We start from the raw sequence: 13,539 nt of genomic DNA on the forward strand, positions 1-13,539 counted from the left end.
TAATTATAACACAATTGGGCTAAAAATGGGAACTTCTTAAGCACAGATTGGCAAAATAAATTGATGGACCCTTGTGCTTGTCTGAGTTTGTAAAGCGTACTTCTATTTAGCCTTTAGTCATATGAACACCTGAACTCATCAAAACATAATATTTTAAACCCCTCTGATTGTTGACAAAGCTTATGTGGCACAAAATCATCTAAGTTGGACGAAATGCATGAAGTCACACACATGGGTGCGAGTGAGCATTATTTTTTGGACATTTTTACATTAAAACTATTTTTATAAAAATTAAAAAGAAAAAAATCACCCACCCCAAGACTGCCTCCCTCCCCCTCCCCCGACCCTCCAATTGGCCTCCCCGCACCAAGGTTGCCATTACAATTAAAAGTTGCAGCTCCATCGCCATACAAGTCCCCCACCCAGTCCTCTAATAATGAAATCCATTAGCAAGCTTGATAAAGCTTATAAAACAATAAATAGGTCATGGAAATTTGTGAAATTAATTCAAACTCTTGATTGGGATTCATTGGATTTGTGTTTGTTAACTTGTAATTGAAAATTTAAGTGAAATAGGAAAATGTTTAAGAAATTTGAAATGAATTTTGTGCCCAATTTTTAAGCAAGTGTGAAGGATTCCTAAAAGTTGATAAAAACGATGATGGAGCAGCAGGGTTGGGAAGAGAGACGAAGCAAAGAAGGGACACTGGAATGGCACAACTTCATGGCCATGGAGGAGGAATGTGAAACTGACATAATCCATTCCATTGAAGATGAAGAAGAAGCTGTAGCCATTTTTGCCGTCTAAATTTTCTCTCTCAAAATTTCTTTTCCAATTTCAAATACTCCTATGTGGAGTTGACACAAGGCAACTAATGTCAAAATGTTTTAATAATAAATTTTTTAGTACTATAAACTTTTCTTTAGTATTTTTAATTTAAAATTATTTTTAAAAGAGAAAATACCCTATTTCACCCTTGAACTATATCCAAAACGACTTAGACACACCTAAACTTAACGGGAGTCCTATTACCCCCACGAACTTATTAAAAGTGTAATTTTGACATTCTTAGTGCCTACATGGCACATATGTGGCACACACGTATGCCTATATGGACCCTTCAGTGTGTTGTGCCACGTACGTGCCACGTAGGCACTAAGAGTGTCAAAGTTACACTTTTAATTAGTTTAGGGGATAATAGGACCCTCTCTAAGTTGAGGTGTGTCTCAACCATTTTGGGTATAGTTCAAAGGTGAAATAGAGCATTTTCTCTTTTTTAAAAATTAAAATTGATAAATTTTATAATATTAGAAAAGAGAGATGAATGTTATTATTTTAATTTATTATTTATTATTTAATATTTTTAATTAATAATTTAATAAATTAATTAATGAAGATATTATGACATGTCATTGACATAACATTTTTTAAAGAGAGTGAGCCACACACGTGGTCAGAAGGGTTCAAAATATTGGATGTTGATGGGTTGAAGGGTTTAAATGACAAAGGGATAAGTAGAAGTATCCACTTTACAAACTCAGACAAGTACAAGGATCCATCAAGCTATTTTACCGCACAGATTTTTGTAACTCCCAACCATAACACAATCATTTTTACACACCAATAACTATTACTTTGGGGCATCACCGTCACTTTTTTTCTTCTTATTTTTCAAACTCCTTACTCAATTAATTTTATTCTAATGCGCTTAGGAGCTTTTGGATCAAATTCAGGTCTATCAAAAAAGGGACTTAGGCTACACATGAGGCTATCAAAGAAAAAGCTAAAGGCTCAATAGTGGTTTAACTAATTATACACAATGGTAGGTGAAAAGAATGTATGAAACAAGGCTACCAAAGAAATGCCTATATAATCTCCTACACCCACACTCTTTATTTGGCTTTGCACACATACTAGGAAAGTTCTAGACATCACATGCAACAAAGAATATACAAATACCTCACACGCATATGGCAGATGCTCAACTTCAGGTAGGATCCACATAGACTCTTAATTAAATAATCACATAAATTTAAATTTAAGACAACAAGTACAAGAGTCATAAACATGAGCCTAGGAGTATTAAAAGTAGTAATTCATACAATCAATATGCTTTTTACCATCAGAACACTTGCATCATGCAATCAAATATAGCACCAACAAGAATATCTCACTTATTCTTAACACAAAAAAATTACCTTAAAAATTAGGAATTTCCCCACCCCACACTAAAAAATGTACTTTGTCCTCAAAGTATACTCAAAAGTAAGGATAGAAATACTCAGGCCTAGCTAATAGCATCTTCTTGCATCAAGGGAGCTGGGGACCCCATACTCAGTCTTCGCCATGTTCCTTAGCTCAGTTTTTCGATACTCAGACTTTTCATCAACCTGTAACTCAACAAAAACAAAAACTATGTAAAGCAAAAACTAAAAACTAAAAATAAAACATACCTACTTAACTTGGGTTGCCTCTCAACCAGCGCCTGATTTAGTGTCGTGGCATGACCCAACTATGACTCAACTAAATTCCTTTATCCTTTTCCTCATACTTAGAGGCCATCCTCTAATTTATTTCTGACATCTTGAGTGTGAACTCTCAAGGTCAATAACTTTCTCAACTATAGCCTTTTCATGATCATCAATCTATATCATATCGGTCTTACGTGGTTGTTTCTTGGGCTGCTCAATGAGAAAATTTGAAGAGGTCTTTTGTGGAACAGGCTCCATCACCCCACACTTATCCCATTTAATCACAGTAATCATGCATAAGTATTTATAGTGGGATAGTGTATTAAGTGGTTTGTACACTTTAAAAACTATCTCTCCATCCTACAACCTCATTGTGAACGTGCCCTCTCTCACATTAAGTAAAGCTCCTTCCGTCGCTAAGAATAGACGTCCCAAGATAACTGGTACTCTTTCATCTGGCTGACAATCTTAGATAGTAAAGTCAGTAGGAATAATAAACTTACCAACTTTTATGAGAACATCCTCTATCACTCTTTCAGGATGGGCTATGGTCCCATTTTCCAGTTGTAGTAGCATAGAGCTCGGTCTAGGTTTTTTCAAGACAAATGTGTTGAACAAAGAGAAGGGAATCCAGTTGATACTTTCCACTAAATCACTAAGTTCCTGAACCACCTTGCTATTTCCAATTAGAATGGGGAGAGTGAACTTCCCAGGGTCCTTAAGCTTTTTGGGCATCTTTTGAGTCACCACAAAGCTACACTCCTCAGTGAGTGTTACAGCTTCCACATCCTGCACCTTAACTTTATTAGTAGCCATATCTTTCAAGTACTTAGCATACTTGGGCATTCCCTGCAAAACATCTAAAAGAGGTAAGTTAATGTGTAGCTCTCTGAACGTGTCAAAGAACTTTTTGAAGCATGCATCCTCCTTTGCCTTTATATGCTTCTGTAGGAAAGGTAGTTGTGGGATCTTCTTCACCACTTCAGCAACTTTTTTTTTCGAGTACTCAGACTTTCTCGAATTTTCAACAACTTGGGCATTTACCTATTTAGGAGCATCTACCTCTTTAGTTTTCTTTGGAGGTTCTCCATGAAGCTCTTTACCATTCCTCAAAGTGATTACCATAACTTGTTTTAGATTTTCAGTAACACTTGGAAACTGACCTTGAGGCCTGGTATTTTGTGCCTTCTATATTTGACCTAACTACAACTCCAAGCTCCTTGTAATAGTCTGCTAATTCTTCATATCTTCTGCCAATTTTGATTAGGCAGCTAGAATCTATTTCATCATCTCCTCCCAGTTGCTATTTATGATCTAATTTACTTGAGCTTGGGGTTCCTAAAACTAGTGTTCTTATGTGCTCCATTGCTGATTTAGTGGTTGAGTCTGTCACTTCATGTTGTAGGCATTTCTATAGTTAGTCCTCTGATATTGCCCACAAACAACATAGACTCAGGATTTGCAACAAATATATCAGTAGAATGACCACTATTTCCATACACCACACACCAAATACTTGTCTGTTGAATTGTATTCGCTGTAGATATAGGCGATGTAACACCCAATTTCATATTGCTAAGCTGTGTAGTCAACTGATTTTGTAATGTAGCAATCTGAGCAGATATTGTGGTAAACTGATCCACCTCTAAACCACCTATAACTTTTTTAGTATCACTCATTGAGTTTGAATGCCACTCTGGATTTCCTTGTGCAATCAGGTTCAATAAAGTGTACAGTTCATTATACGTAATCTCTAGAGTTTGACCACCTGTATCTGAATCTAGAAAAATCTTTGTGTTATGGTTAAGTGCCTCAACAAAAGTATGAGCTAATAACTCATTGGACTATTGATGGTGTGTATAGTCCCATAGAAGATCCTTGAAATGCTCCCAAGCATGATATAAGTTTTCATCTGGATTCTACTTGAAGCACACAATCTCACTGTGAAGTCTAACAGTCTTGCTAGATAGGAAAATTGGATAAGGAATCTCTGAGCTAAGCCTTCCCATAACGTTATTGAATTTGCTGGATCAACATTCAATCACTCTTCCCCCAACAATGAAAAGGGGAATAGTGTCAGCCTTACATAGTCAATTGACACACCCGTAGGGATGAATGTGTCACTGATCTCCAGGAAGTTTCGCAGATGGACTTATAGATCTTCATGTGATAGCTCAGTAAACTGTCCACTGCTAATCAAAAGTTACACCATATTCTGTTTGAGCTCAAAATTAACTCAAACAGCCAGTTTCTGAAATGGGGAGGTCAAATTTGTTGGAAGTGGGATTGCTACTTCTCTAACTATCCTGCGGACTACTTGTTCTTTAGCCATGGGAGCAAGAGTGTCTTGATCTTCTTCGATTTGAGAAATTCGTTGGAGAAGGATTGCTTCTCTCCTTCTTTAATGGAAAAATTGCTTAGGTTCGGGACTTGGTTCATCTAATTATCGATCCCTCGCCTGCTTACTAGCCTAAAAACCTATTTCTTGCAAATACAAAAACAAGACCAAGCATAAAACACCAAAGAAATCTAAAATGTAAAACTAAAACAAAAATAGTTATCAAATTACTAGTCCCCGGCAACGGCACCAAAACCTTAACAGCGCACATACAAGTGTACGTGGTCTACCAAGTAATATAGTGGCCTTAAAGAAAGCTGAATATCAATCTATAGGGACTAGTTCCAACAACTCTCCAAGTCTAGTTCACAATCAAGATTAAATTTATGCACAAGTAACTGGAAAGAGTTTGAAGTTTGTAAACAAAAGTAAAGTGAGCAATACATAAAATAAAGACTTGACAATCAATAGAGTAAATCCCGGGGTTAAAGCACTTAGAACAATCATACTACGTTATTGAACTTCATTCATTAAATCGCTTATCTTGGTTGTTGATTCGCAGGGTTTATTGCATGATCATGGTCTCCCAACCTCTATTCGTTTACCTAACTTGGACATTACAACTACATCCATAAGCAGTGATGTAATAATCCAATTAAGTACTTAAAGCTATCATCCTACATGCGAACTAAGAAAGGCTTCCCGGTACATCCCTTTCATAGATGCTAATTTGAATTCTTTATTTCATAAAAGATACGAACCTTACTTTATTTATCCCTACGTTCTATCTTCCAATTCCCCTCCCGATATCACATGGTCGACAATGAATATATTCTAAGGGACATGAATGCTTAAAATAGTTAAAACAAGGATAAACACACAATCAAATATGATAATCAAATCAAATGAAATCAATTCAAAATGATAGTAGTCATGTTCTTGGCTTTAACCCTGGAAAGAGGGTATTTAGCCACTAATCGACATAATTATGATCCAACTTGTTGAATACACCATCAAATATATTAAAAAGCTAAAGAAAAGAAGAATAAACCCTATAAAGAGTGCATAGAAACCTCCACAAGATCCCAAAGATGTCTAAAATTATTAAATACTAAGTACAAGTAATGTATTTATAGGTGGGGAAACTATGTCGTGTGTGAGCTATGGTCCACAACGCCTTGCATTTCGTGTGGCAAGAGGTCTACGGGGAACTGTATTTCATATGGAAAGAGGTATGCGGTGCACTAAATTTTGTGTGGCAAGAGGTCGGCGGCGCAAACCAAATGCATGGGCTCTTTAGAATTAGCCTCTCAAAATTCGACTAAGTCTTCTGCTTCCCTCTTTCATCCCTTGCCTTTTGGTGTTATTTTCCTTTGGTTTCCAACTTGTATTTCATCAATATATCACCATAATCAACTCATCAAATATATTTTATGATCAAACACCAAATATAAGAGCTCAAAAAAACACAATATCCATAACGATAAACTAAAAACAAGTGCTAAGACTAGGCTAGTCCACATTAATCTTCAACTTATTGATTTGGATCTTGGCTTAATCCAATTGAACTTTGCACATTATAAACAAGTTTTTCCATATATAATTACACAATAAGACCATTAGAAACTCATTCCACATAGTAGAATCCATCGAAAACAACTAGAACAACACCTAGCTCAAGCTAGTAAAACTAGTTTTCTCGTCTAGACTCTAAATGATCCTTTTAAATCCAAACTTGCTTGAAAACACCTTTTCACCTTGTAAACACACACTTGAACACTTAGATGCTTATTTATATCATTATTAGCACATAAAGCACAAGAATTATCCTCAAAACAAGGCTAAACTGGCCAAGATAGCAATATTAAGGTGCATAAATACACCCAACATCAGATACCTTTAGGAACACCTTATCCACCTCAAACTCCAAGTCTCTACGCCTTACATCCGCATAGGACTTTTGGTGACTTTAGGTAGCCTTAAGCCTATTCCGAATCACCTTTACTTTTTCCATAGACTCATGAACCAAATCCGAACCGAACATATACGCCTCTCCAAGCTCAAACGAACTAATAGGAGATATACACCTCCTACCATACAATGCCTCAAAGGGGGTCATACCAATACTATAATGATAGCTATTGTTGTAATAAAAATCTACCTAAGGTAGATGCTCAACCCAATTTCCACCATAATCAATCACACATTCCCGAAGCATATCCTCCAACATCTGAATAGTCCTTTCTGCTTGCCTATCCTTCTAAGGATGAAAAGCAGTACTCAGACTAACCTTAGTCCCCAATCCTTTCTGAAAGAAGGCCCGAAATGAGATGAAAATTCTATACCACGATTAAAGATAATTGAAATAGGTACCCCATACAACTTCACAATCTTATGAAGATACAACTTTGCGTAATCCTCCACCGAAAAGGTAGTCCTTACTGGCAAGAAGTAAGTAGACTTTGTCATCCTATCCATAAAGATCCAAATCAAATCAAATTGGTTCCAAGACCGAAGAAGACCGATAACAAAATCCATATTGATTACCTCCTATTTCCATTTGGGCAAATCAATTTCTGATATAATCTACCAAGCCTTATGTGCTCAACTTTGACTTGTTGTCACACTATGCACTTGGCTACAAAATCAACCACATCCTTCTTCATACCATTCCACCAATACATCTTCTTGAGATCATGATATCTTTTTGTTGAACCAAAATAAACAACATAGCGCGATTCATGCGCCTCAGTCAAAATCCTTTGTCACAAACCATCAATATCAAGAACAACAACCTCCCTTGGTACCGTAAAGTACTATCACCACCAACCTCAAATACCATTACCTTTTGCACACCAATATCACTCTTGATTTTCATCAAGACAAGATCCAACACTTGCTTCTTCTTAATCTCTGTACCAAGAGACGATCGAACCACTTCATGTACCATTACCCCACCATTCTTGGAGTTTAAGAGATGAACTCCAAGATTGGCCAAGGGGTGAATATCCTTCACCAATTTCTATTTTCCTTTCTCCACATGAGCCAACTCCTCATGAATAACCTACTAAGAGCATCAACAACCATGTTAGCTTTAACTGGATGGTAGTGAAGACTCATGTTATAGTTCTTGAGAAGCTCCAGCCATCTCCTCTACCTGAGATTTAGCTCCTTTAGTGTGAACCCATATTATAGACTCTTATGATTCAAAAAGATATCCACGTACACTCCCTATAAATAGTGCCTCCAGATTTTTAAAGCAAAAACCACCACCAATAACTCCAAATAATGAGTAGGATAGTTCCTCTCATGTAACTTTAATTGCCTGGAAGCATAGGCAATCACAGTCCCATGTTGCATCAACATGCAACCAATTGCCATCTGAGATGTATCATAATAAACCACAAAGCCCTTATTACCTTTAGGAAATGTCAAAACCAAAGTCGGAGTTAGCTTATTCTTAAGGTTCTCAAAACTCCCTTCACATGTATCCGGCCAAGAAAACTTTACCTTTTTTTAGTCAATGGGGCAGCTATTGTCACAAAGCTTAACACAAACCGCCTATAATACCCATCCAAACCTAAGAAGCTTCGAATCCTCGATTGGAGTCATGGGTCTAGGACACTTCTTAACCACATTCACCTTTTGTAGATCCACCACGATCCCTCCATTAGAAATAATATGACCCAAGAAAGTCACAATATTCAACCAAAACTCACACTTGGAGAACTTGCCATACAACTATTGTTCCTTCAAGGTCTGCAACACCACACGGAGGTGATTGGCATAATATACACTTTAAGAATACACCAAGATGTCATCAATAAACACAATGACAAAAAGATCCATGAACTGCCTGAAAACCCTGTTCATCAAATCCATGAATGTCGCTAGGGCATTAGTCAAATCAAATGACATCACCAAGAATTCAAAGTTCCCATACCGAGTATGAAAAGTAGTCTTAGGGATATCCTCCTACCTAATCTTAAGTTGATCATACCCAGATCAAAGACTATATTAGAAAGGAACTTGGCACCTTACAACTGATAAAAAAAGTCATCTATCCTTAGAAGAGGATGTTTGTTCTTGACCGTTACCTTATTCAACTATCAATAGTCAATGCACATCCGAAGGAAACCATCCTTCATATGCATGCATGAACAACACCGGTACGCCCCATGGAGATACTCTAGAATGAATAAACCTCTTATCCAGAAAATCCCTAAGTTGCTCCTTGAGTTCCCTCAGCTCAGCCAGAGTCATTCTATAAGGAGGAATAGATATTGGGCGAATGCCCGAAACCAAATCAATACCAAACTTGATTTCCCTATTCAAAAAAACACCAGGAAGATCATGCGAAAAGACTTTAGGAAACTCACTTACCATCAGAATCGAATGTAAAGAAGGATCCTCCGATTTAGAATCTTTAACCCAGACCAAGTGATAAAGACACCCTTTGAAGATCAATCTCCGCACTCTAAGATAAGAAATAAACCCTCCCCTAGGATCTAAGGAACCACCCTCCCACTCTATAATCGATTCACCAGGGAACCTAAAGACAACATTACTGGTCCGACAATCTAAAGACGTGTAACAAGAGTGTAACTAATCTATTTCCAGAATAACATCGCAATCCACTATATTAAGTTCAAATAGATCTACCAAGGTCTGATTGCTACCAACAGATACCACACATACCCTATATACTCTTTTAACAATAATCGAGTCACCTACCAGGGTAGAAATAGAAAATAGATCTGAAATAACCTCAGGATCAAAACCAAAACACATAGCCATAAATGGGGTTACATAAGAAAGAGTGGACCCCGAATTAAGCAGATAATACACATCATGAGAAAAGAGCTGTAATGTACCAATCATGACATCAGATGATGACTTAGACTCCTGCCGAGTAGCAACAACATATAACCTATTTCGACCAGCACCGGTACCAAAAACATAAACAGACATAGAAGAAGCACTGCTAGGTGCAGGAGCAGAAAATGAAGTAACCGAAGCTTTGACCGCTCCTAAAGCACCCTTACCAATATTATAATTCCTAAGTATATGGCCTGGCTGGCCATATTTAAAATACATGTCCTTCCCTTCATCATAAAATCCGCTATGAAGATGACTACAGAACCGACAAGGAGTGCATGAATAAGCTAACTGAGCCTCACTAGCCTGAGATTGGGCACCCTATGCTCGAAAATTATATCCACACTATTAACGCTTATCACCTGATTACTTTGGGTAAGGAGCACTAATAGAAGAGAAGGATCCAGAACTCTCCCACTTTTTCTTTGTCCACTTAAAGCCATCCCGACCACCTTGTTGTTGCCCACCACCTTATTCAGAAGACCTGAATTTCTTTCCCTACCTTTCCCTAAACTCTGCCTATTTTTTTTCATTCTCCGCCTATTGTATATGAACCACCAACCTCAAAATATCTATATTCTTGATCAGCAATGTAGTCTTACTTTCAAGGATCAAATCCTGAGATAGTCTAGAAGTGAACTTTCTCATCCTCGCCTTTATATCTGACACCAAGTCTGGAGCATACCTTGATAGATGATGAAATTTCATGGCATATTACTTGACAGATATTTTCACAAACTCCTCCATCTTTGCTTCCCTTAGCTCCTGAGGAAATAAATGATCTAGAAAAGTATTTGAGAAAGTCTTCCATAAAGACAACTCCTCAACATCACCTCTATCCTTAAGCTGATAAGCTATAAAATTCACCCCTTTTATATTTGTGTCCTACATCACCCTAAATATTTTCTCCATTTCATCCAAGAAATCCTGCGGTTCCTCCTCCACCTTTACATCAGTAAAAGTAGGAGGATTCATCTTCATAAACTGGACAACCCTTATTACCTCATTAGATGAAACACCAAATGCATTTTACTCAGCCTGAGCAACAACCAACTGAGCAATAGTATGAATAAATTGATAAAATTCCACATTCATCATTTCACCCTCAAGAGGACTGACTAGTAGCAGCTAGTGAAAATCCAAAAATATCAGGGTCTGGACTCCTAGATCGAGTATGGATCCCCTGTGTACCTTCCATATTGTCCTCAGATGGGACAAAAGAGTTTCCTTGTGTTCTAAATCATCGAGGCATAATTTGAAAAATGAAAAAATAAGGATTAGAGAAGATTCCAAGACTTATACTCCAAGCTTGAAAATAGAATACCAAGAAAGTGAAACATTCCTAAATGCCTTATAGGCTCTCTCTTATGAGTGTGACATTATACACACCCCTAATAGAGACTTTACTAGACACGGCTTTGTGGACTCCTAATTGACCATGAACTTAATACTTTGATAAAAACTTGACATGACCCAAACTAGGGCCTTATTGTAATAGGTATCCCAAGTCCAACAGGGACTGAAGACTAACCCCGTTACCCAACCCAACCAACCTACGTATATCCTGAGTTGGATAAATTTCAAACATAAAACAAGATAGCGTTATTGCATAATCCAAGACTCTGGGATAGGTCTATTTTTGTGACCACCCAAACGAGTCCAATCATTCGATATCCAACCATTAACCAATACTAAACCAAACCATAATGCAAAACCATGACCATATGAGTTCCATAATAGTTATATAGTCTCAAAATAAAATAGGATAGAATAGTAAGAAATTTAGTCCAATGATATAAGCCCCAATACCAATGCCAATACCAAGGATGACACCAATATCGATCCCACCCATACCAACCTATAGCAGTTTTACAAAAGCCTCTAACCAAAAGAAAACCAATATTTGGTTGGGACATGCCCCCAACCATAGCCAAAACTACTATCCATAAGATAATTAAAGTATATAAAAATATCCATAACATGCAATGGTGCCTTCTGAAAAGATGAAAGCTCACCACTTAAATCCAAATATTGATCTCGAAATTCAATCATTATGCAGAAAAAGTAGAATGACTGGATACAACCGCCCAAAGATGGGTTAGAGAGTGAACACTAGCATGAACTCAGGATAAGGATAAAATAATGTCATCCACTAAAACCAAGTAAACCATCCATATGCATACAAACCATACATATAAATATATATAACCATGATGGGAAAGAGAATCGGGTTTAGCATGAATTTGAAACTATTAACCTAGTTATATATAGCTTAACCATCCTTAACCACCTACTGGCTATATAGGTTCAGTGTAACCCCCTGAGCGTACCCCGATAGGTGTAAACGTATGAACCAAAAATATCATAAGAGTAGAGGATTCCCAAGTGCTCTCTGCTCTCCATGATACATATGTATAATATACTCAAAGGATTCCTGTGTACCTCATAATATCATAAATGATTGCCATAACCATCCCCTAATGTCGGCAAATATGAGTTTTCAGTGTTCGTTCATTGAACTCCATTTTTTATAATTATCTATCACACCCCATTATTACTGCCCAATTAAAACCATTTCTAACCAATCGATTCATCATTCTATTTATTATTAACCAAGGCTATTAATAGTGGTATTGTCATACCGACTATAGCTTGCAAGTATTGTCCTTAGTCAAACCTTTTAAGGTAAAGGGATTCTCGTGTACCCATTTACCTAGTTAACTTGGGGAAGTCCCATGTACCCCACAAGTGTTCCATTATGTTTTCTTGAGGGAGTATTATATACCCCACAAGTTGTCCATTAATATGTTTACTTGGGGGATTCCATTGAACCCCACAAGAATATTCAATTTACCATAACAATGACCACCAAACCATTCCATTTAACCATTTCAAACCATTTAAATCACTTAGAGTTCCATTACCAAGTTCAAACTATGCAATAGTTCTGTTAAAAATTCAACAATATAGTAAAAGTATTATCATAGGCATTTTATCAAACATGTTAGGGGCATAGTATTTCCAAAACCAAAACCAATTACCATGTGACCATTCCCATGCAAACAATTATCCAAAAACACCATTAAAACATGTAAAAACATAATTAAAACATGGTAAAACCATAACCAAGCTATTATAGACAAAACCCCCAACACATATTTGAAAACCTCAATACCATACAATAAATCATGCCATGAAAACATTATATAAAATAATGTTTTTAGTTGGAACTAACAATGAGGGAAGAGTACATGCCTTAATTGGGAATATAATGGAGAGAAATCAGCAACACAAGCCCTAAATTAATCCTTAGGATGAAACCCTAGTTTTCTTTGACTAAGAACTTTAGAGAGAATTAGAGAGTGTTTTCTAAGTGTTAATGAATGGAATGATAGGACAAATAACCTTCCAAGTGATTTAAAAGTCATGGAAATTTATTAGGTTAAGTGGAGAAATGTCCAAATGGACCTCACATAAACTACATAAAAATCTCATTAGGGGAGTACGACTAACCATATGAACTGTATCCTTATGTACAAGTGGTACCCACCAACCATACCCTAGGCCTCTACCTTGGCCCCAACACTTTCCAAAGTATGAATCACCACAAACCTAGTCATATACAAGTATGCAACTAGTACTTTTGACCCGTACCCCTGGCGGAATAGAATTAAAAGAACATTAAACGCTGTCCACCATACGAGTCTATTGTTCGACTCATACCGTGGCTTATATCTCATGGTGATCCACTCGTATTTAGATTCAACTTAAGTCACTAATCTAAGATTAAGTGAAGTAACCAAACAATCTGTATCCACCGATACAACTCATACCACCCAAGTCGTATCCAT

At 36.9% G+C, this 13,539-nt stretch overlaps 1 protein-coding gene across 1 annotated transcript; it reads right to left on the reverse strand.

Annotated features, from left to right (window-relative positions):
- Window positions 1–2,292: 2,292 nt before the first annotated feature.
- LOC107874125 lies at window positions 2,293–3,288 on the reverse strand. The gene is made up of 2 exons (XM_016720995.2): window positions 2,980–3,288; window positions 2,293–2,391 (listed from the first exon to the last, which is right to left on the reverse strand). The coding sequence occupies exons 1-2, from the start codon at window positions 3,286–3,288 to the stop codon at window positions 2,293–2,295; spliced, it is 408 nt and encodes a 135-aa protein (XP_016576481.2).
- Window positions 3,289–13,539: the final 10,251 nt, after the last annotated feature.

The sequence above is a fragment of the Capsicum annuum genome, chromosome 6, assembly GCF_002878395.1.
Source record: "Capsicum annuum cultivar UCD-10X-F1 chromosome 6, UCD10Xv1.1, whole genome shotgun sequence".
NCBI classification, from domain to species: Eukaryota; Viridiplantae; Streptophyta; class Magnoliopsida; order Solanales; family Solanaceae; genus Capsicum; species Capsicum annuum.